Source organism: Sus scrofa, chromosome 13 (genome assembly GCF_054392235.1).
Source record: "Sus scrofa isolate SSC_HxYL_T2T_F1_AM1 chromosome 13, Sscrofa_HxYL_maternal_Yorkshire_Landrace_v2.0, whole genome shotgun sequence".
NCBI classification, from domain to species: Eukaryota; Metazoa; Chordata; class Mammalia; order Artiodactyla; family Suidae; genus Sus; species Sus scrofa.
Window position 1 is genome coordinate 132,441,729 of NC_139395.1, and position 25,070 is coordinate 132,466,798.

The window sequence follows — 25,070 nt, forward strand, 5'->3', positions numbered from 1 at the left end:
TATGTTTTTTTCCCTGACAGATAAATATTTGTTATCCCCCAACCTATGTGGCTGTCAGACTCACTTTTTTCTTCCTTCTCCTTTTTTTCCCAATTATAAAATAATTGAGATAATAGGAGATATGTGCAGTAGACAGAACTTTTAACTCATAATAAATAATTATTGATGTTTATGCAATGCTTTATAATACAGGGGATATTTTGTCTCCTTGGAACTTCATGAAACCCTGTGAGGTGGGAATTATTGCTGTAGCCATGTTTCTCCAGGAAAACCATGAAGCTCAGAGACTATATGACAACCTGTTTAGGACACAGAGCTAATTAGTGGCAGTTCAGGACCTTTGGTTACAAATCTCATATTTCTCCCAGTATATCTTCTGATTTGAATTCTTTTTGATTGTATTAAATTTTATTGGAAGAAAATGGGTGTGTTCTATTTAAAAAAAAATCACACCATGTGGTGCTCAATGTAATGGGCTTAATGAATAACTGACCACTGTAATGATGCAATATTTTTTCTTAAGGATTATGACTATGCAAAGAATATGTTTATTTAAAAAAATATTTTGAAAATACTTACCTAATCTTTAGATCAGGTGAATGTGATGTGTTGCCTCTAAGTTGAAGAGCTTTTCTAATTTTATTCCAGTGATCTTATTTATTTTTATTTTTTTAATTTTGCGGGCACTTGCTACATGTGGAAATTCCCAGGCCATGTATTGAATCCGAGCCTCAGCTGCAACCTACACCACAGCTGTGGCAAGGCTCGATCCTTTAACCCACTGCACTGGGCCAGGGGTTGAACACGCACCTCCATAGTAACTGAGCCACTGCAGTAAGATTCTTAACCCATTGCACCACAGTGGGAACTCTCACCAGGAATCTCATTTAAAGGGAAAAAAGTTAACCAAAAACACAAGCTATATAATTCTGAGTTTTATGTATGGTATTTTATAGTCAAGTTTTAAAAATTTCATTTGTGTTTGTTGCCAGAGTATAAAATTGAAATTAATTTTTGTCTACTAACTTGTATTGCACGACCTTGCTAAATTAAATTCACTTATTAGTTTTATTAGTTGTTGTGTTATTTTTATTTATTTATTTATTTTATCTTTTTGTATTTTCTAGGGATGCACCTGCAGCATATGGAGGTTCCCAGGCTAGGGATCTAATCGGAACTGTAGCCGCCGGCGTATGCCAGAGCCACAGCAATGCCAGATCTGAGCCGTGTCTGTGACCACAACACTGGATCCTTAACCCACTGAGCCAGGCCAGGGATTGAACCTGAAGCCTCATGGTTCCTAGTCAGATTTATTAACCACTGAGCCACGACGGGAATTCCTGTTATTTTATTTTTAATAGTTAGTAGATTCCTAGGATTTTCCAGGCAGGCTCTAATGTTATCAGCAAATGACACCATTTTACTTTTTTCTTTGTGATCTTTGTGTCTTTTTCTTTTTCTTGCTCTATGCCATGTAAATGTTACGATAGTAGCCACATATTTGAACTAATGCTGTTATAATATTCTTGTTGTGATAAGACTCCTTGATGCCTGGCTTATAAACCGCGTATACACTGTTGGAGAATTTTATTTTAAATTAAAAATAAATGATCTTGAGTTATTGGAACTTGAAAAATTATTTTTCATGTATTTGTAATGAACATTAATGTCTGTTTTGATATTGTAAATCATGCTCTACTAGAATTCAGTGTAAGGAATTTTGGTAGGTGTTTGTTGGCAATTCTGACAAGTATTTAAATATTTTGTTTTTTGAAAGATTATTTGGAGGGGTGAGACTAACAGGATTGTAATAAAAATCCATTTCCATTGAGGAAAGTGTGGCTAATTTTATAGGCTGAGTTTACAGAGAAGCCCAGTAAACAAAGTGAGAGAAAAGGAGAGATGAAATTGGGATAGAAAATCAGGTATCTTAAATGTGAGCAATATCTGGAGTTCCCATGATGGCTCAATGGAAATGAATCCGACTAGTAACTGTAAGGTTGGGGGTTCGATTCCTGGCCTCAATCAGTTGGTTGAGGATCTGGCCTTGCTGTGACCTGTGGTGTAGGTCACAGATGTGGCTCAGATCTGGCATTGCTGTGGCTGTGGAGTAGGCTGGCAGCTCCAGCTCCAGTTGGACCCCTAGCTTGGGAACCTCCATATATTGGGAGTGCAGCCATGAAAAGACACACACACACACACACACACACACACACACACACACACAAAATGTGAGCAATATCCTTGACTGTTTAACTAAATAATATTTGAAATGTGGCCTAGAGGGATAAAAGAGAAATAGGTTCAGATTTAACTTTGCTACTTCCAAGCTGTGTGAACTTGGGCAAGTGACTCACTCATGCTTAGTTTTTTCTTTCTTTCTTTCTTTTTTTTTTTTAAACTATAAAATGGACATAATACTAAGCAGTTCACAGTATTGTTGGGTTTAGAAATAATCTATGCAAAGCACCTGGCACATATCAGGCATGCAATAATGTGAGGACTCCATCCTTTATTATTTGCTTATGTTATTATTTATTTATTGAGTTGTTACAGTTTTTTAATGGGTACCATCAAATATCATGCATCACCAAAGGAAGGGAGCAATGTTTTTGAAGCATCCTGTTCTGCTAAAAGTGTATAAGACCTTATGTTTCTGGAGACTTGCACTGACCAGCGAGGGAGAACAATGCTGAACCATTGCAGTGATGGTCATTGGATCACTTGCCAACTTTCTTCTCTCCCTGATCCTCTCTTATCCCAGTCTCGAGAGTCAGATAGCTGTGTTTATTTCTTAGGATCTCTGAGGAACTCCCTACCTGTGAGACTATGCTCAGCTGGGTCCTGGAGCACCTGGAACTCAAGGTTCGGGTGGGAGCTGCCCCGGGTGGCTGTGAGCCCTTGGAGGTCACTGCAGATGACCACAACCGCTTGGTGGCCTTTGGCCAGATTGATGTCATCATTTGTCATCATTTGACTTCCTTTCCCTCCTTCCCCTTTACTGTACCTTGACTACTTGACTAATGTTGTAACCTCTTTCTTCTAGAATTCTGAAGGTGGGCTCTATGTATGCATGAATACATTTTTGGCCTTTGGAAGGGAACACGTGGAAAGACATTTTCGAAAAACTGGACAGAGTGTCTACATGCACCTGAAGAGACATGTGCGTGAGGTGAGGTACACACTTTGGGGAAACTTAGTGGGGTTCATCCCATGGAGATTTTACTGTGCCCACATAGCTTCTCCTTCTCTTGGAGGATGGGAAACAAAACGAGCACTGTTAGTAGATATTCATGGACTTCCCAAACCTTTGCTTAACCAGTTTCGTATTTCTCTTCCTCTACCCCTCTTATTGGAGTTGTTAAGAAAGACACGGGGAGGCTGATTGAAAAAAAAAAAAGTCGAGTATAAAAATACAGAAGATAATGCCAGAAACACTCATGGGTACAAAACTAAGAATTAAAAAACATTTGGGTTTTTGTTTTGTTTTGTTTTTATAATGATAGAAAGAGCTTTCCTAAAAGGTCAAGTCCCTTTTGGTCCTCTCCCTCCGCAGAAGTAAGCACTGTTGTGACTTTGCTGTTTCTCATTCCCATGTATGTCATCATTATATTGTATTTAGGTACAGGTATTCATGAACAATATATGATATGACTTTATGTGTTTTAAAGTTGTAGATAAATACTATCATACTGTTACCTATAAGTCTGCCTGGAGCTTTTTCCTTGGACAGAATCTATCCATGTTAGGATGTGTCTGGATGTACTTACTTAATTCATTAAGTAGTTGTTTGGGGTTCTGTCTTATGAGTATCTTGTTATTTATTATTCTTCTCTCCCTTGATGAAAACATTTAGATTGTTTCCACTTTTCTTTGCTTCTACAAACAATGTATCGGTTAACATCTTTATACATTTTTCTTGGGGAACATATGCAAAGTTTCTTTCAGAATCATATTCCCACTGGCAGTGTTGGCTTGTGGGTATGCTTATCTTCACCTTCACTAGATACTGCTAAATCTCTCCCCAGAGTGGTTGCACTCGTGTAAACTCAAATCTGCCATGATTATGAGTGTCTGTTTCCCTATACCCTCACCAACACTTAGACTTTTGATTTTTACCAATTGAATGATTGTGAAGTGGCATCTAAATATTTGGTATTTTGTCCTGTGAGGGTGGAACATCTTTTCATCTGTTGTTTGGCCATTCTCTTTTGCTCTTCTCTGACTTGCCTATTTATATTTTTGGCCTACTTCTCTAAGGATTTATCCTTTTTTATAAAGTTTTATTAGTTCTTATTACATTGTGGATACCAAAACCTTCTGTCTGCTAAGTACAGAAATTTCTTATCGTCTATGGCTTGTCTTCTTACTTCATTTGTGAATTATTTCATAGAACAGAAGTTGTGATTTTTTTTTTTTTGGTCTTTTTAAGCCCGCATCTATGGCATATGGAGGTTCCGAGGCTAGGGGATGAATCGGAGCTGTAGCCACCTGCCTATGCCAGAGCCACAGCAACACTGGGATCCAAGCCATGTCTGTGACCTATGCTACAGCTCATGGCAACACTGGATCCTTAACCCACTGAGTGAGGCCAAGGATCAAACCCCCATCCTCATGGATGCTGGTTGGGTTCGTTAACCGCTGAGCCATGATGGGAATTCCAAGAAGTTTTGAATTTTGATCTAGTTAGGTTTATTAGACTTTTCTCTTATAAGTTGTGTTTTTTGTATCTTGTCTAAGAAATTGTTTCCCAACTCAAGGTCATAAAGATATTTCTTCTAATACTTTTTTTTTTTTTTTGGAGGATGTGTATATGTGAGTGGAGGGAGACTGAATGTTTACTGTTTTAACATTTTAGGTCTTTAATTCATCTATAATCTATCTTTATATTTGTGTCAAGTATGGGAATCTGCTTTTCCCCCAATGTTGATAACCAGTTGTCCCACTATTACTGGAGTAGTGGAAACTTTTCCAACAATTTATAGTGCCATTTAAAAACTATTTTAACTTAGGAGTTCCCATCTGGCATAGTGGGTTAAGGATCCAGCATTGTCACTGCAGCAATTCAGGTCATTGCTGTTGCATGGGATTGATCCCTGGCCTGGGAACTTCCATGTGCCGTGAGCATGGCCAAAAAACAAGTACGCCACAAACACATAAATATTTTAACTTAACCATTCATACTTAAGACTGTCAGTTCTGTTCTGTTGCTCTTTTTGTGTGTCTTTGTGTTGATGCTGCAAGTCTTGATATCTAGGAGTGCAAGCACTTTTTCCTTGGTCATTTTTTCCCTAGAAATTTCATGGATTTAGAGTTTTATTTTTCTCTGTGGATTTTGGAATCAGTTCATCTAGTTCTAAAAATCCTGTTGAGATTTTGATCATGATTACATTGATTTGCAGGTTAAGCTGTAGTCTGTATCATTGTATAAGTTCCATGAGGGCAGAGACTTGTCTGTTCACCTCTGTGTCTTCATCACTTACCAGTGCCCAGCATGTAGAAGTGCTTCATAAGTATTGATTGAATTACTGTTCAGCATGGCATACCTCTCTATTGATTCAGGTCTCTTTTATGTCCCTTAATGTTTTGTAAATTTCAATAAAGCAGCTTTTATTTTTTAGATTTTTTTTAAGGTACTCTATATTTTTTGTAACTATTTGTTACTGCTATCCTTTATCTTTTAATGTATTTTAATTGGTTATTGATGTTGTTTGGAGATGTTATTTTTTTATTTTTTATTTTTGTCTTTTCTAGGGCTGTGCCTGCAGCATATGGAGGTTCCCAGGCTAGGGGTCTAATCAGAGCTGTTGCTGCCAACCTACGCCAAAGCCACAGCAATGCCAGATCCAACGCCAGATCCAAGCTGCCTCTGTGACCTACACCACAGCTCATGGCAACGCCAGATCCTTAACCCACTGAGCGAGGCCAGGGATTGAACCCGCAACCTCATGATTCCTGGTTGGATTCATTTCTGCTGCACCACAATGGGAAATCCCCTTAGTGTTGGTTTGAAGTTCATTGAACCTCTCACCTTGTCCTGCCTAACATGTTCTCTGTTTAAGTTCTAGACAAAGGGGTGTTCTCCAAATTGCACAGTGGGGAGAACAGGAGGAAAAGGAGCAAGAAAGGCCATCAGGTCAGATAGGTCACAAACTGAAAGATTAACTTTAAAATGATCTGATGTTGGTATAATAGTGTATGATTTTACATTCACTACTCCTTTTAGCTGGGACATAGGAATTATGATGAAGGTCAGTTTGTATCATCTCTCTTAGTGTAACTTGATGAAGTTCTAAGAAACTGAGGCCCAGAGACTTGAAGTAACTTGCCCAGGGTCACAAAGCTAGAGGCTAAATTGTAGAATGCAGTGAGCTCTGCTTCTGTGATTTTATATTAAATATTTCACTCGACCACAAGCCTCTCTCATTTGAGCTCTTTCACTCATTCCTTCCTATTTTGATCTGTTTAGCCTGCTTCTATGGATCCATTCCATTCCATAAACATTCTTTTATCACTAATACCTTCAACTGACCCTTACCCCTTGTCTTGCCTCCTTACCAGAACCCTGGCCAGTCCATCCATCAGTATCATCCTCTGCTTCCATGGGTGTCCTGCCAGGGATCCCTCACAGCCACGGGGTTGGGACCACATCAAATTCCCGGCCTTCCCCATTCAGCTGGGCGCTCTCACTGCCCAGCAAACCTTGTCTCTTCTCTTCCATGCCAGACTCTGGATGTTTTCCACAGTCCTTTATCTGTGCCTCCTTCCTCATTCTCAGGGAACAATCAGACTTGTACTTTCCAGAGAAAACAGAACCCTGGGTAGGAACTCCCTGAGCTCCTTGCTTGCGACTTGGGAACTCATCTGTGGTGCTTTTACTTTTGTTTCCTCCCACTTCAGCAGGAACTGTGTTTTCTGTGTCCTCCTGATCCCATTTCCTCCTGCCTGGGAAGCTTGCTCAGTCATTGACTCTACTTCCTCTTGTGTCTCCAGCATCTTCCTCTTCTGGCTTTTTTCTCTCACCTTAAAAAAGACCACACCATAGAACTGTTCCTCTTATTTGAGTCCTCCTTCAGGCATCCCATCCTTCATTAGAGCTGCTTCTTCTTCTTCTTCCTTTTTTTTTTTTTTTTGGGCTGCAACTGTGGCATATGGAAGTTCCCAGGCTACCAGTCAAATCAGAGCTTCAGCAGCTGGCCTACACCATAGCCACAGCCACAGCAACTCCAGGTCCGAGCTATGTTTGCAACCTACCCCACAGCTCATGGCAACATCTGGTCCTTAACCCACTGAGCAAGGCCAGGGATAGAGCCTGCATCCTCATGGATACTAGTTGGGTTTGTAACCCGCTGAGCCACAGTAGAACTCCCCATTAGAGCTTCTTTTGGATCCAAGCAGCTTCTGTGACCTACACTGCTGCTTGTGGCAATGCCAGATCCCTAACCCACTGAGTGAGGCCAGGAATCGAATGTGGATCCTCACAGAGACAATGTCGGGTCCTTAACCCACTGAGCCAAAATGGGAACTCCCACTAAAGCTTTAAAGCTTTTCTGGTTTCACCATCTTTACTGTACTTCCCTTGAAGTTCAACACTACCGTCCAATGGATCTTCCTGCAAATCTGCTAAAACTGCTGAGGTAGTCAGTGACCTCTTTCTTGCCACTCTTGGTGGCTACTTGTTAGCTCTGATTTTACCTGAGTTTTTCAGTCTTTAAATGTCTTTTCCTTTTGGAACTGCTCCTCCCCTGCTCTCTTTGCCACCATTTTCTGTGCATTTCCCTTCCCTCTCAGAATGCCCTTTCTCACTTTCACTAGTATTGTTTCTTTTCTTTACCCCTTAAATATTGGCATTGGCAGGATGCCTTTTGACCATCCTGTCTTTTCTCTCTGAAAGCTGCTCTTTCCCATCAGTGTCATCCATACCCTTGTTTAACCACTATCTCTGAGCTGATGTCTTCAAGTCAGAATCCTTTTAGAGTTGAAGGTCTGACCCTCTGACTCTGAGCTGGCCTTTTCTACTCGAACACTTCATAGGTACTTCAGGTTCACTGTGCTCAGATAGAATGAATAATCACCTTTCTCCAAGTTGAATTTTAGAGACCTAGACATCTTTGGATTCTGCTTTCATTCCATAGCAGGTTGGTGACCAAGACTAGTTACCTGGGTCTCCCAAATAGCTTAGACGTCCTGCTGTCGTCTTCATTCCTGCTGTTCTTGTCTGAGTACTTTGGCTTCCTTCCTTCCTTCAAACCAACTACCATCAATCCCACCCAGTCTGCATGTTGCACCCAGGGTGATTTTTTTCAAATGTGCATTCCTATGCATCTGTGGCACACTGAAGCTTAAATCTTGGATGTCTTTCCCTTTGTTGCTAGATGAAACTCTTTTGCATGTGATTACAAGGCCCCCTCATGATTTGACCACTGTAGCATTTCTAACTTTCCCTCTGACTCCACCAGCTCTGTGCTCTAGACATAGAAAACCACTTCTCCTTTCTGGAACACACTGTGATTTCAGGCCTTTATAGGTGCTATTTTCTTTTTTGGGGATACCCTACTTCTATCTCCTACTCATCAACTACCCAAACATTCATTATCCATCCATCCATCCATCCATCCATCTACCATCCATCCATCATCCATCCAACCAACCATCCAGCCTAGGAATACATATTTGCATAGTAGTTGCTATATGCCTGCTGCTCTTCTTACCTCACCAACCTTGCCCACACCCTGCATCCCCAGAAGAACTATCATTTTTTCCCTTAAGTTATGCTCTTCACTCTCTCCTATCCTCACCTCTCTTAACACTCACCAGAATCTATTGTGCTCTTTGTCTGCATGCATGTGCTGGTGAGCTCCTCAAGGGATGGAGCGTGTCTTCACTCTGCAGCCTGAGCTCCAGCACAGGGCCTGACAGTCACGTTTGCTGACTGAGGAGTTCCCCTTTCTCAGATGCTGCCGATTCCTAGAGGTGACTGATGCAGGCATAGAGTGATGGTCATTGGAAGGAAGGTCTCGTAGTTGTTGCGATTTCTCTTCTGAAAAGATGTAGATCCAGTCCGGGTTTGAGGTGTGCCTTTTACAACCAGGGAGAGCCCTGTGTTCTAGCAGGTCCCCCTGCAGCTCCTCTTCTTCTTTCGCCCCCAACCATCACACAGGAATGGAGGGGTCAGTGAGGTTGGAACAATTGAAAGGAGGCCATAAACTTCTATAGAGAGATTGCAAGTGGCCTCCAGGATTGGTAAATGTGGGCCATTAAATATGCCTTTGGTGCAGGTTTTTATTTCATCCTTATTTGAGGCAAGTAAGTGGGGAGATGAGGAACAGAGGCTCTGAGACCTTGGACGAGATGGATCCCAAGGGCAGTGATATGAATGTGGCATTAGAATTTGGAGAGACAGTTTTTTGAGTTAAAGGGTTCAATAATTTTACATTCCTAAAATGTGAACTATAAACTTATAGTAGAAGCTGTAAAAAATTATTGTGAAACTCACAAAGATGAGCAGATGAGCCCACCTTCAATGCCTAATAATAAAATGGGGAAGGGAGGCTTAAGACTAATAGGAGGACAAACTAAAGAGGCAGCAGGGCTTGATGCTGCCATGGCTGGAGCTGCTTGGGAAAATGCTGGGCTTTAACCCACACACCACGGTGTGTTTGGAATGTGCTCTTTTCTAGTCACGGGAAGAACATGCAGTGGGGCAATATGGTTTTGGTCATTTGAAAAAGACTATTTACAAATCCTCTTTCAGAGTAAAATTTGTGTGTGAGTGAGTATCAGAAGGGTAATGAATGACTTCTTTTGCATAACCACTTGATGGGCATTTATTTTGTTGCTGTGGGGGATTTACACCAGGGGGAGAAAATACATGGAGCTTAGGATGGCAAACAGCCATCAGTTGGCACTCCAAAAATGTTTAGGGATGTTAGACTGAGGCTTCTATGACCAGAATATCAGTGGCTCTATTAATGTTTATGAACTCTTTCAACAGTAATTGTTGTGCATGCCTAGGACCAAGCACTGGGGGTCCAATGGGTAGCAGGGGAACAAAAGTCTCTCTACTGGAGCCCCCACCATCTCTCCAGAGTAGCTCTAGCCTCGGGCATTAGACTTGCTGATGTGCAGCCTCTTAGGAGCTCAGGAGAGTGTTAGTCTATCCCCAGCGCTCTTCACTCATGTGCTTCCTTTGAATAACAAATGTGACTGAAAAGCTGGTAGGATTAATCCCTCTACTTTAGATTTTTAAAAAATGCCTCTTGGGAGCACGTGCCCATCTGAATTGAAGTGTCCACTTCACCTTGACCCTTCACCTTGACTCCCTTCCTGGGAGTGCTTTCTTGATAATCCGGGGAAAACATAATCTGGTGGAGCTATTGTCTTGCCCTTCACTTACCTTTATGGACCTGGGTCAAGCTCCTGTTTACCCTGACCTCTCTAGTCCAGCTTAAGTATTTGCTCTTGGCCTTTCATAAAAACTAGGAGCCTCTGAGATGTTACCCCCACCCCCACCCCCAATCATCTGTTACCTGGGCCGCATTTTAATAATCTCTTGTTTTCTTTTCAGAAGGTAAGAGGGGCATCTGGTGGAGCTTTGCCCAAAAGGAGGAATTCGAAGATTTTTTTAGGTAATGTAAATAATTGTCAATAATGTACCTGATTGTCTGGATGTGGGTATGTGTGTGCATGTGTGCATTGTATTTGGAATAATAGGTTGTTTACTGCTCTGCAGTTTAAGGGTGAGAGGAACCGATTTAACTGGAGATGCTCTATTCCACTTTGGGTTTTCCTGGTGGTGAAGGAATGCTTTTAGCACTCTTATTGGGTTAGTGTTTGAGGCAATTATACTGATAGTGACTGAAGAGTAATTGTGATTCTGCTTCTGGTCTCTTTTCTCACTGCCTTTAAAGAAGATGGTCTTTCTTTTTGAAAAATATTAGCCAAGCTACAAGATTTATTTGTATTTCACCATTTTTTTTCTCATGTCTTTTTCTTTTTTTAAAATCCAGGATCCCATTTTGCATTTGGTTGTTGTGCTTCCTTAATCCTGTCTCGTCTGTGATAGTTCCTCAGGCTTTTTAGGTCTTTAATAATTGTGACACTTTTTGAAGAATGTACCCTACTTTGGATTTATCGTGTTACCTCACACTAAGCGCATGGTCATGCATTTTTGGCAGGAATATCATAGAGGTGATGTGCCTTCCTCAGGGCATGATGTCAGGGGTCACATGAAGCTGAGGTGTCTTCACACTGGCGATATTGACTTTGATCCCTTGTTAAGGTAGTACCTGTTGGGTTTCTCCTTTGTGAGGTTACAGTATACTTAATAAATGATTAGAGTGATACTTTGAGACTATGCTAGTAGTTATTTCTCCTCAAAGTTTTGCCCACTAATTTTTTCATCCATTAGTGGGGTTGGTCTGTAACAGTGATTACTGTGGTCTTTGCCTAAGAGTGATTTTCTCTTTCCCTCATTCAAAGAGGCAATTTTGTTCATGCAGATGCATACTGTCTTCTATATCATGTAATCATGATCATATTTCATACTAAACTTTTTTTATTTAATCTTTTTAGGGCCGCACCCATGGCATATGGAAGTTCCCAGGCTAGGGGGTTGAATCAGAGCTGTAGCTGCTGTCCTACACCGTAGCCATAGTAATGAGGGACCTGAGCCACGTCTGCCTACACCACAGCTCACGGCAATGCCGCATCCTTAACCCACTGAGCAAGGCCAGAGATGGAACCCACAACCTCATGGTTCCTAGTCGGATTCTTTTCTGCTGCGCCACTGAATGAATCTGACAGTAACTCCCCAGCATGGCATTCTTGAACATGGAAATAATTGAACATTTGACCTGCTGTTGTTATTTTTCATTATTTTCTTTGGTTGACCAAAGAAGTTAGCCAACCTTTTCTCCTTTAGCCTTTATGTCTTTTATTCAAAAGACCTTGTAGTTCGATTTCTCTAGTGATCATATTGGTGGTAGAAAATGTTATCAAGTGACTGTTTTAAGAATTAATCCAAAGGTTTTGTGCTTTGTACTGTATGGACCCCTCCATTGCTTCCTGGGAGCACTAGCCCACCCTTTCATTTCAGTGGGACTTTTTCTATAGGCTGCTTTCTGTGTTCTCTCAACATTCCATGTCTTAGCCACAGGATGCATCTAAAACCGAGAGCCCAGCCAAAATGTTTTCTTTGGACTGTACCAATTTTTAAAAAAGTGAAATTTGAATGTCATTGGCATTCTGGGGATTGCTCAGACCCCTTTTCTCTCTATTGTTTTATACTCAGATGTTTTGTAAGAATTAAGTTTTGCAAGCTCTGATTTACAGCCCTCTCAACTGGTGCTTCATATCTCCCAGTGGTGGGTATTTTTCTCTTGCCACACTGATCATGGCTCTGTGTTCAAGTTGGTGTGGCCTATAAATTAATTTCACTGAAGGTGTGCTTCTGGTTTATGTAACAGGAAGCTTAAAATATTGTTGAATTTAAATGAAGTAAATGTTTATTTCTCTCATTTCATTTAGAGTAAATGTTTATTTCACTCGTTTCATTTAGAGGATATTGGGAAGCAGCAAGTCCAGGCTGATGTGATGGCCTCATGTCCATCAGGATTGAGGTTCTTCCCATATTTCTGCTTCATCCTCTATCCTAGCTTGTGATTTCTGAACTTCATGGTCATTTCCTGGTCCAGAATGGCTGCTAGACCTCCAGCCATCACATCTCAATCCTGGAAAGCAGGGAAGACAAGTGGGAAGGACAAAAAAACCTAATCTCCCAGTGGATTCTGCTTCTTTTTGTCAGCCTTCTCACAGATCTTCTTGCCACACATTAGTTTACATGTCTCTGATCAGAACTTGGTTACATGTTTTGTTTTGCTTTGTGCTACACAAGAGGCTGGAAAGTAAAGTCTACTAACTGGCTTTACCAAATAAAGTCTGTTGCTAAGGAAGAAAGGGAGAATGAATACGAGGAGGCAGCTAGTAGCCTCTGCCACAGTCTTCTTCCCTAAAAGGGACATTGGATTGTCTCTTCATTAAGAGAACTCTGAACTCTCTTGCAGTCTCTTTGTTTCTTTGACTAAAAGGCACTTTTTTCATTGCTATTGAAATGTAGTTATGATGACTCTTCTCCTTTACAAAACGCTTGCAGATGACTAATGCTTTCTCTTGGATAGGGCTTTTTCCTCCCCATTCACTTAATGATTTTATGACTAATTCCCTTCCCACTGGCTCAACAGTGACATTGAAACTATTGAATCATTCAGTTATGACCTCCAGCACTATTGATTTTATAAGGGAAACTGAGGCCATTAGCTGGTGCTGAATGGCTTATCCAAGTCCCCCGAGGCCTATTCTGCCCCTCAACATTCATGTCCTCTTTCCTCCTGATTACCTTGATAGTCATCTAAGTGAAATCCCAGTTAAGAATCCTTCCCTCAGCGCTCGCTTTTGCTGGTAATTAAAAAACAAAAACAAACAAAACAAAACAAAAAAACCACAGTGGCAATTATTGATAATTTTTGAATCATAGAAATTTTTGCTAAAAGATAAGATTTTAAAAGTATTCTTTGAATATGTAACACATGGGCAGAGCTTAAAATCGAAAAGTTATAAGAGCCTCCATAATGAAAAAAGAAGTTTTTTCTCCCCTTCTTGTTTCCCAGCTACTTGGTTACTCTTCCAGCAATAGTCTAGATGCATACCATGCTTTTAGACTTTTTTCCTTTAGGCAGTGGGGAGCCATTAATACTTTGGTTCCCACACTCAGAGTGTGTTCTGAGGGACTCTGGGTTTGCCACAAAGAACTCACAGGTAAAACACAGGGTATTTTAGTTCTTAAGGGAGCACAGTGATGCTTGAACAAAAGCTCGATGGAGTCTGGCTGTTAGAATATCCTATATTCCTTTCAATGACTTGATCTCTTTGTGAAGCTTTTTTGTTTGTTTGTTTGTTTGTTGGTGGTGGTTTCTATAGTAAAAGGTAAGTACCATCTGAAAATAAATGTGGAATGGGAAATAAGGGAGTCAGTGTCCAGTTTGATTCAAGGAGAAATTCTGCAGCGCCTGACAGCAGATACACACATCCCCTTAGTAAGGAATTGTGGTTCTTTAAGAGCGAGGTAATACATTTATTTCCTTTTAGTTTATATGTATAATTTTTTCAAATGGTTACTAATTTGTTAGACCACAAATACTTATTAAGTTGTTTGTACCTAACTAGGAGATTAAAAGAACCATTGGGCATTTCTTTTGATTTAGGACTGCTGTGCAAAAATTGCTGGGATGTTTAAGGGCACTGTGAACTGAGAAAGTGTGGCTAGCTCTGCGGTAATGTCTTTAAGCTTGAAAGGGACACAATTCGTCTGTCTTTGACAAAGATAATTTACAACAGCGTGAAAGATTGTGAATGTTGGGGATAAGCTGATACAAAACGTACTGTTTTATGAGCTGGAAGGAGAGAAAGGAGATGTAAGGGAGTCTGGTATCTTCAAAGAAAGACCCCTGGACTTGTGATGTATTCTTTACATTAAAGCTGCAAGTATAAAATGTGTAAATAACTGCTAATAAATTGATTTAAAAATGCCATATCTTTGGCATGTCATAGACAGTGTTAAATGTTCATATTTTTATTACCACCCCCCCGCCACCTTTCACAAATAGGAATAAAATACTGGGATGTGGAAGAGCTACTGCTAAACCTCAGAGAGCTTAAATTCCAATTCTTTTGACTTTAGCTCTGGCATTCATACCTGATGAGGAATAGATTGAAAATAGAACATCTGTGGAAGATTCCAGGAATGGGCCAGAAAACTCATCTGTGCCTCTAATGACCAGAAGGTTCAAGTAAACTCTTTGTCTCCTTTGGGAGTAGGACTCAGAGCGGGGTCTGTGCTCAAGGAGCTTCTTGGGAGGGCGAGCAGTTTTTCCCAGCACTGGTGCAGCAGACTGCTTGCCTCCAGCTTGCAAGTTAAAGTCAGTACAGTCTGGCCAGAGAACTCTGAGCTGGCTTCAGAGCCCTGGTTTGACTTAGGGATCCTTTCCTCTGCTGTCCTGCTTCATAGTTACTTCTTGGAAATGGCTGTGTCCAGCCACTTTTCCCAGGGATCTGAGCAGATCATTGAAGTAAAGTTGAAACAGAGGTATCAAAAAACATTTTTTCCTTTTAGCTTAGAAAAAGAGCCCACCCAGGTATTGCCAGTTCCCCAGTCCCAGGGGAAAGGAGCTGCCGGAAGAAATTGGGGGTCCTCGTTCTGCCGGTTCCTAGGTTCCTCTGTAGATTCCTCAACTAGATATTTTGGAATAGGAGTTAAGAAATCCAGCAATGCTGGATCCTTTAACCCACTGCGCTGGGTTGGGGATTGAACCTGTGCCTCTGCAGCCCCTAGAGCTGATGCAGTTGGATTCTTAACCCACTTAATTCCTCTACTTAGAGGAATTTGGATTTATAGATTGTGGGGTCACATATATTCAGGAGAAACCTTAGATTCGTCCCTTAGATTCAGAGTGTAGGTTACCTCTACTGACTTTTCCCTAAGTTAGATTGTTTGGGAAAGATCATGGTCCCCTTCTATCCAATGGAAATAAAAGTAAAGATAAAAGTAAACTATAAATTATGTTTAAAGAAGCTCAGCAAAGCTCTGCTTTTTTGCATGATAGCAGTCTTGCTTTTTAAAACACAGATCAGCTACCAATTTAAAAAACTCAAAGTGTAACAACCCTTTGGATGCTCTTGCTTTTCTATTGTCCTTTGTATGATGATGTTGTTAACTTCCTAGAGTTTCCTTGCACAGACATTGCCTGAGTGTGTGGTATGTGCTGGGCACTGTGCAGGGGCTGGGGTTATGGAAGGTAAATAAGACCCATTTCCTGCTCTTCGAGTTTACAGCCTGGAAACATTTGAAGTTTGTATCTATTCCACACTCAGATCACAGAGAAGATCCCCATGATATTCTGGTCCTCCTGAAACTTACTTCAGGATTTCTTTGGAGCTGGGCAGCCGAAGGGGAGGGAAGGCACTTTTGGTGACATTAGTTGGCAGGAGTGTAGAGAAGAGATGGTGGTGTGAAGGTGATGGCTACTCTCTGGAGCCCCTAATACCTACCAGAAACTGGGAACCTTAAAACCTTGTCCTCTTTAATCCTTTCAACAATCTTAGGGGGTAGATAGTAAGCCTACTCATGAGGAAAATGGAAAGAACTTACCCAGGCTTAAGTTGTTAGTCAAGGTCAGGGCTGGATCTTTTTTTACTTTTTATCTTTTTACTTTATGGCCATACCTGCGGCACATGGAAATTCCCAGTCCAGGGACTGAATCCGGGCCACAGCTGGAAGCTACTCCACAGCTGCAACAATGCTGGATCCTTTAACCCACTGTCCTGGGTTGGGGGTTGGACCTGTGCCTCCGCAGCCGCTAGAGCTGGTGCAGATGGATTCTTAAACCACTGCACCACAGTGGGAACTCTGGATTTTTTTTTTTTTTGACTTAGTTTATCATTGTTTTTGGCCAGGTAAGATTTGAATTAGCATTAAGTATGTGTTCTCTGGAAAAAAAGGCACTTAGATAATGTGTTTTATGATCCAAGTCTATACACAAAATCAAAAAATTTGTCCTTTGGTTACTTAAAATTATAACACACAATATATGTTAAATTTTCTTAAAGAAAAATTTAAGAATGAAATTCAACTCACTATTTTCATTTGTTCAGATTGCCTTCCAAATTTTGTCTGTGAACATAATTACTACAAAGTTGTCTTTTCAGTGAAGATGAATTTTGTATTTTTAGCATTAATATAGCATAAACATTTCCATGTTTCTATATAGTAAATATTATTTAAGTGATATTCTATGAGAAATACCATTCTCATTGAGTATTTAGGTTCTAATTTTAAAAAATCATAGATATTGAGGCATTCATATTTTTAGAACACATAGAATGTCTTTGAATTATTTCTTTGAAATAAATGCCTTTAGTTACTTTTTAGGCTCTTAGACTGTTCTCGAACATTGCTTTTTGCCAAACCTCTTATGGCTTTCTAAAAATGTTGTTTGTTTCTTTATTCTGGCATCTTTCTTTCTTATTATCTAGAATCTTTTATTAAAATGTATAGACTGTATTTTGGCTATATCTTATTTTTCATGTAAAACTGCTGTTCCTCTGAGAGTTTAAGAGGGATACCAGGTTTTCGGTCAGAGGCATGCAACAAAGCAGTAACAGAATCTGGATCCTTTGGTTATCAGCTGCCTGCTTTGTCTAGGAAAGTAACTCTCTCCTATGTTTGTGTATCTGTGTGTGTGTGTGTGTGTGTGTGTGTGTGTGTGTGTGTAATATGGCTCAGTAGATTTTTGTCACCATAGTTCCAAACATCTAAATATACAAACATGATCTGGGGTGTTGGCATCCATGTGAACACAAGGCTGTCCATGTAAATATTGTGACAAGACATTTCCTTGAGCTTTTGCCTGACCTTTCCCAGAGATTAGCCAAGCAAAGAGGCAATGACCTGATAGATAATAGGCTAGACTTTCTTACTAAGAATTCTCCACAGCCTGAGGACAACAGGACTACTGATATTATGGGGTTTCCCCCTCTGGCTTATATGCAATATCTCAACAACTCTGAGTGGAAAGGGAAAGAGACAGAGGAAGGGAAATTGAGATGTTATTTTCAAATAACAGTTACCATTTATTGACTGTCTATTAGGTGCCAGATTTCTTGTCTATAATTTCTTATTTATTCCCCTTATAAACTGTGAGATAAGTGTTATTATCCCCATTCTACAAATGAGGAAGCTAAAGCTTAGCAAGTCTCTGACTTGCTCAAAGAAACATTAAATTTGGGGGGCAAGAGTTGAACATAGGTTTTTCTGCTCTCAAACCCAGGTACCATGAAAAACATTCCACCCTATTGTGGTAAAATCATGATCCAGGTACCTGACAAATCATAAGGAGCAGCCTGTTCCTTTAAACATCTCTAAGAATTGAACATTTAGAACAAATGTCTCTTTTAATTGCAAAGCTTTATGATATGACTCAGTCTTCTTTATACCTCTGCCCCTGGTAGATAAGTATGTATAGCTTAGGAAAAGTAGAAAGGCCTCCTATTCCTTTGGGCAGATGGATGGCTGTGTCTGAGGAGGGAATTGTAAATGTCAGCCCTGTGGATTTCTGGCTTTCCCAGTGAGTGCTGCCATGGTGTGGAATGTTCTTTCTTCACTTCTGTTCTTTGTTTTTGTTTTCTCCTCAGATCTAGATACTGATGACGATTTAAATAGCGACGATTATGAATATGAAGATGAAGCCAAACTTGTTATATTCCCAGACCACTATGAAATAGCACTACCAAATATTGAGGAGTTACCAGCCCTGGTCAGTGAGTGTGCACGGCTGCTAGCTAGATGCGTGTGACTCTCTGTGTCAGGTGTGTGTGTGTGAATGCGGTGTGCGTGTGTGCGTGTGCGTGTGCGTGTGTGTGTGTGTGTGTGTGTGTGTGTGTGTGTGTGTGCTGGTCATAGGGGAGGCGGGGGAATGAGAAAGGAGGAGAGGAGTGAGCAGGAACTGCCGCAGGTTGCTTCTCTGTGAAGGGGGTCTTGCCGGGTGCCATTCGGTAGCCTTGGGCACGTGCCCTCACTGCCTGTCACTTCCTGCCTGTTTGGGCTTCACTGCTCACGGGCTGGCCTCCTCCAGGTGGACTGGCTTCTTGCCACCTGTGAATTATAGTCTGTTGCTTAGATCTTCAAATGTGCAACCAGGTCTGCAGAGAGGGGCTGCCTCCAAGCTGAGGAGCACCTAAAATTTTTCTCTCTTCTGCATGTTGGCCTCCCGAGTAAAATTTTGTTTGGGAAACATGAAAGAGTTGCATTGAGAAGCAACAGCAGCACGATTATAAAAATAACAGCATATTACCAATTGTGGGTCTTCAGGAGCTTCGTGGTAATGTGAACCTACTTTTTAGTTTTGTTCCTTTGAGGACAAAGACTGCTTTCTAGGTTTTGGAATTTAGATTTAGTGGTGAGTTTTTTTTCTTCCCTTCCCTTCTCTTCTTTTTTTGTGGGGTGATTTTCCTCTTCCTGAACAACTTAAAGCTGGGGAGGCTGTGGTGGTGTAAGGAAGCCAGGGTCTGTTTTACTTTGATTCTTGAATCCAGTGAGGACCCAGACCATTTTCTTGTTCTTCCCACATCTCCTGTATTGTCCCATCCTTCCTTCCTGTGTTCTCTTCCCTTTCTTTTCCTCTTTTTCCCTTTGCCACTCCATTCCCCCTGACTTTTCAGAGCCTGATGGTAGATATAGCGATGTGGTCAGGAGTCTGGGTTGATAGAGTTAGACATGCCACTTCATTTTTTCCTGCCTCAATCTTTACCAGAACCAAAGCCAGGCCTTTTATTTTTTAAAAAAATTTTTTGGAGTATAGTCTACAATATTGTCTTAGATTAGTTTCAGGCGTACAGCAAAGGAATCAGTTATACGTATACATATATCCATTCTTTTTTCCTGTGGAGGCTATTACAGAATCTTGAGTAGATTTCCCTGTGCTGTGCAGTAGGTCTGTGTTAATTATCTGTTTTTATATGTAGTAGTGTGCATATGTTAATCCCAACCTACTAATTTATCCCTCCTCCCACATTTCCCCTTTGGTAACTGTAAGTTTGTTTTCGAAATCTGTGAGTCTTTTGCGAGTAAGTTTTTTTTTTTTTGTATAATTTTTTTATTAGATTCTGCTTATAAGGGATATCATATGATATTTGTCTTTCTCTAACATTTTGCACCTAGCATGATAATCTCTAGGGCCATCCATGTTGCTGCAAATGGCATTATTTCATTCCTTTTTATGGCTAACATTCCATTGTATATATGCACCACATCTTCTTTATCCATTCCTCTATCAACAGACATTTGAGTTGCAATGCCAGGTCTTTAGGGTCCCAGATTCTCTGGATGTTGTATGACTCTGTATCTACAGCTCCCTGCTCACTGGCCCCTGCCAAGAGGGGACATTTGTGCTTGAAGTTCCCATGTCATTAGGGACCAGGTTTCCATCATTCAACCTCTTTTGCCTCTGACCTACTGTATACCTCACCATGAGACCATAGAATTGAAAATTGTGTGTACTTAGGTATTGTAGCTCTTTCCTCTATAATTTTTTTTTGTCTTTTGTCTTTTTGAGGGCCACACCCGTGGCATATGGAGGTTCCCAGGCTAGGGGTCTAATTGGAGTGTAGCTGCTGGCCTATGCCACAGCCACAGCAACACCAGATCCGAGCTGCGTCTGTGACCTACGCCACAGCTCACGGCAATGCCAGATCCTTAACCCACTGAGCGAGGCCAGGGATTGAACCTGCAGCCTCATGGTTCCTAGTCAGATTTGTTTCCTCTGCACCACGATGGGAACTCCTCCTCTAATATTTGATATAATGTATCCTTTTTAGTACCAAGTGTGCAGCTTTTATCAATGTGTACAGAATTAAGCTAACCTCTCCTTTCTCCAATTCCCTGTGTCAACTCCTACTGTTACTGAGGATAAAATATATGAGTGGACAAAATGGTCTTACCTCGTCCCATTACCTGATATTATATACTAAAGCTTATATCTGTATAAAACTGAGAGTTCTTACTGCCCTTAATATAACTCTTAAGTCTGCTGTCAAAAAAAGAAGCACATTGTGAATGAATGTCATGAGAAATGATTTTTCTCTCACTTATGAAGAACAGATCTTATGTGAAAAAGTTAATAAAAGAGCATTTAAGTACTTTTAATTATTCTTATATTCAGAACATAATTCTAAGTGTGAACACTTTTATAAGAAAGTGAAGTGTTGGAGTTCCTGCTGTGGTGTGGTGTTGCCACAGCTGTGGCTCAGATTTGATCCCTGGCTTGGGAACTTCCATGTGCTGTAGGTGTGGCCAAAAAAAAAAAAAAAAAGAAAGAAAGAAAAAGTAATTGTCATAGAAATCTGAATCTAGCAAATATGTATTATAATTTTTTAAGGGCCACACCTGCAGCATGTGGAAGTTCCTGGGCTAGGGGTCAAATCGGAGCTGCAGCTGCTGGCCTACACCACAGCTCATGGCAATGCCAGATCCTTTAGCCTACTGAGTGAGGCCAGGAATTAAACCCCAGTCCTCATGCATACTAGTAGGGTTCAGTACTGGTGAGCTACAACAGGAACTCCAGAACTAAGAAATACTTTAAAAATCTTAAAAAAAAAAAAAAGAGGGAAATAATTGTTTGGAAGACGAGGTGAGGAGATAGAAGGAAAAGCCTGGATTTATCTGTTGGTAACTGGTAAGATTTATCTGTATAACAGATGCTAGTTTCTAAAATTTCTTTTCCTGCTTTTCTACATTTTTGGTGTTTAATAATTCTATTTTTAAGCTTTTAAATAACAAAAATTATTGGGGACCAGATTACCCAATTGGGTGACTTTTGCATTGTTTCTTGAGTTTCTCAGCACAAAAAAAATTCAGTTTCAGAGTGGTACTCTATAAGTCTACCGGGAAGTTCAACCATAGTATCTGTGATTTAGAGGTCAAAGAGACATAGTAGGGACTCAGTAGGGAGCTTAGAACCTGAAATCCAATGCCTCATTTAATTAAATTAATTAATTAATTAATTAATTAATTTGCTTTTTAGGGCCTCACCCAGGGCATATGGAAGTTCCCAGGCTAGGGGCTGAAATAGAACTGTAGCCGCCAGCCTTCACCACAGCCATAGCAACACCAGATCTGGGCCGCATCTTCAACCTACACCACAGCTCATGGCAACGACGAATCCTTAACCCCCTGAGCAAGGCCAGGGATGGAACCTAAATCCTCGTGGATACTAGTCAGATTAGTTTCTGCTGAGCCATGATGGGAACTCCCAATGCCTCATCTTAGGCCTCAAGTAGTGGTGTGCTTGAACATATTTAGCAACCAGCTCCCCTGGGGAAAAGCCTTGCATTGTAGTTGCTGATTTTCGTGGTGTAAATCCTCCTTCCATGGCCAATTCCAGGCTACTGTCACTAAATACAGAGTTGGGAAGAGATGTGTAGCAGGACACCATCACATAGAGTTTCCACCATTCACATAATGTGGACATAAATGACCTCAGGAGCACGTGGATAATAGTTAAATAGGGTAACATAACTAGGAAGTGAAGAATTTTCAGTATTTGTTATTTTTTAAAAATATATTTAACTGTGAGACTGTATAATTTAATTTTTAATAATGGTTCTGTTTAACAGTCCTCTTGCAGAATTTCTTAAAATTTAACAATCAAGTCTGTGAGCCAGTTTGAGCCAAGTCCAGAACACCCTTGAACTTGAGATAATTCACAGTGTAATTAGAGGATAATGGATCCTGACCTTCAGCAATGATCCATAAAAAGGGCCTCTAAGTGATTTTAGATTTAGTCTGAAAACACTAGGTCAGTGTTTTATAGTGTCCCAGATGATTAAGGAAATTTTGTTGAGTGTCATCAGGAAAGATATTCAAAGAAAAGAGAGACTATTATATCCAAATAATGGTCAAGATCATTGTGCATTGCGAACCAGAATATTTAAAAAAGATCCAGTGGGATGGAGAAGATTCAGAGGAGGACAGGGAAGGGATTGAGGGAGTCAGTTAAACAAGGTTACAACAGGCCAGACTGAAAAGATTAGGATGTGTATCCAGAAGTGCTAAGGCAGCATGGCTCAAACCCATAAAGTCAGGAAGGCAGTAATGGTGAACTCAACCCTTTTCTAAGGGCGTTACTGGAAGAGAATGGGAGATAAATTTTGATAATTGAAAGGAAAGGCTAATTATAAAACATTGCTTGTGGGAGATAATATTTTTTAAAAGGTTCAGAGGGGGCAAGACGGGGGATTAAGAGGTACAAACTACTAGGTATAAAATAAATAAGATACAAGGATGTAGGGAGTTCCCATTGTGGCTCAGCAGTAATGAACCCCACTAGTATCCATGAGGATGTGAGTTCGATCCCTGACTTCTCTCAGTGGGTTAAGGATCTGGCGTTGCTGTGAGCTTTTGGTGTAGGTCGCAGGTGCAGCTCAGATCTGGCTTTGTTGTGGCTGTGGTGTCAAAGGCCGGCAGCTGCAGCTCCCACTGGACCCCTGGCCTGGGAACTTCCATATGTGGCCCTAAAAAGCAAACAAACAAACCAAAAAAGGATATAATGTACAGCACAGGGAATATAACCAATATTTTATAATAACTTTCAATGGAACATAAGCTATAAAATTATCAAATCACTATGTTGTACCCCTCAAACTAATATAACATTGTAAGTCAATTATACTTTGATAAAAACTTCTATCAAATAAATACACCCCACCCCCCAAAAAAAGATTAAAATGTCTTCATGAATGCCTGATTGCCTGATCTGTAATGGAGTATAAGCTTTTTGAGGGCAGGGACCTTTCCCTTTTCCTGACCATGCCTAGCCTAGCGTTGTCAGTTGATGGTGTTCAGTATAACCTTGGCTAGTTTTAAGCTGGAGAAGGATGGGATCTAAGGTTCTCAGAAGATCACTCTGGCTGCTGGGCAGAGAAGAGGGAGCAGGAATGGGAGAAAGGTGACTATAAGGAGGCTGCTGGGTGGCCTTCCTGGTGAGCTGGGACAGTGGCTGGAATGAGGATGGGTGTGGCCAAAATCGAGCTGAGGTAGTTGCTAAATAGATTTTGGAGCTAGGGCTAATAGGACTTGTTCATGGCCTGGGTGGGGGTGGGATGGTAGCTGAGGGAACTTCCTCCATTGTCTTTGAATCAGTTCTGGGGTCAGTTGCCAGTGCTACCCAGAAGAAAATATTGGGCTTCAAGTTCAGCTAATAGTGCAGGATGCTGGTGATATAGGATACAACTTTCTATTAAAAGAAATTATTTTTCTGCTGCACCTGTGGCATGCAGAAGTTCCTGGGCCAGGGATTGAACCCATGTTATAGCAGTGACCTGAGCTGCTGCATTGACAACGCCACATCCTTAACCTGCTGTGCTACCAGGGAACTCCCTAGAATTAAAAACAAAACAAAACAGTTCAGTGGCTTTTATATTCAGAGTTGGGCTTTTATCATGACAGTCTCATTCTAGAATATTTTAATTACCTGTAGCCGTCACCTCTCAACCTCTCATCCCCCTAGCCTTTGGCAGTCACTAGTTTACTCTCTGTTTCTGGATTTGCCTATTCTAGACATTCCATATAAAAAGAATCATACGATAAATGATTGTATGATTGTGGCTGTTTTTTTTTTTTTAATCTTAGCATATATTTTTAAGATTTATCCATGTTGTAGCATGTATCTGCTTCATTCCTTTTTATTGCTGAATAACAATTTATTGTATCAAATACCATACTTTATCCACTTATCATTAATAAGCATTTGGATTGTTTCTATTTTTTTGGCTCTTATAAATAATGCTTCTATGAACATTTGTGTATATGTTTTTGTGTAGACATGTATTTTTATTTATCATGGCTGTGTACCTAGGAGTGGAATTGCTGGGTAAGTCTGTTTAACCATTTGAGGACCTGCCAAACTATTTTCCAAAGTGGCTGCACCATTTTACCTTTCATCAGAACATGTTTTTAAAGAGAGCTAGAGGAGTTCCCGTCGTGGCGCAGTGGTTAACGAATCCGACTAGGAACCATGAGGTTGCGGGTTTGGTCCCTGCCCTTGCTCAGTGGGTTAAAGATCCGGCGTTGCCATGAGCTGTGGTGTAGGTTGCAGACACGGCTCAGATCCTGCGTTGCTGTGGCTCTGGCGTAGGCTGTTGGCTACAGCTCCGATTCAACCCCTAGCCTGGGAACCTCCATATGCCGCGGGAGCGGCCCAAATAAATAGCAAAAAAAAAAAAAAAAAGATAAAGAGAGCTAGAAATAGCTTATAGCATTAAGCAAATAGCACATGGGGTGAGAGGCTTATGTCCAGGATCAGTGGGGTTTGGGAGAAAGCAGAGTTTTCTCCTCCCCTGTGGTCAGTTGGTGCTAAGCTGGACATCACAGATTTGCTTATGATGTGGACTGATCTGGCACAGAGACATCTAGGGATGTCCCCGTCCAGGGTCACATTTGCACCAGATTAAGAAATGGAGCC

The 25,070-nt window shown here is 40.8% G+C and overlaps 1 protein-coding gene across 5 annotated transcripts in view; it reads left to right on the plus strand.

The window, feature by feature from the left end:
- The window catches only part of USP13 (ubiquitin specific peptidase 13), a 126,671-nt gene that overhangs the window by 23,151 nt on the left and 78,450 nt on the right, over positions 1–25,070 (plus strand). For 3 of the 5 annotated variants that reach the window (XR_014824387.1, XM_013982225.3, XM_021071212.2), the window contains exons 2-4: positions 3,047–3,172; positions 10,568–10,628; positions 18,247–18,368. Coding sequence is in view for 2 of the 5 variants with exons in the window: in XM_021071212.2 (XP_020926871.2) it covers positions 3,047–3,172; positions 10,568–10,628; positions 18,247–18,368 (309 nt within the window). In the remaining 3 variants the exon portion in view is untranslated. The remainder of the gene's footprint in view (positions 1–3,046; positions 3,173–10,567; positions 10,629–18,246; positions 18,369–25,070) is intronic. The other 2 variants (XM_084990377.1, XM_084990376.1) reach the window with 1 other exon arrangement.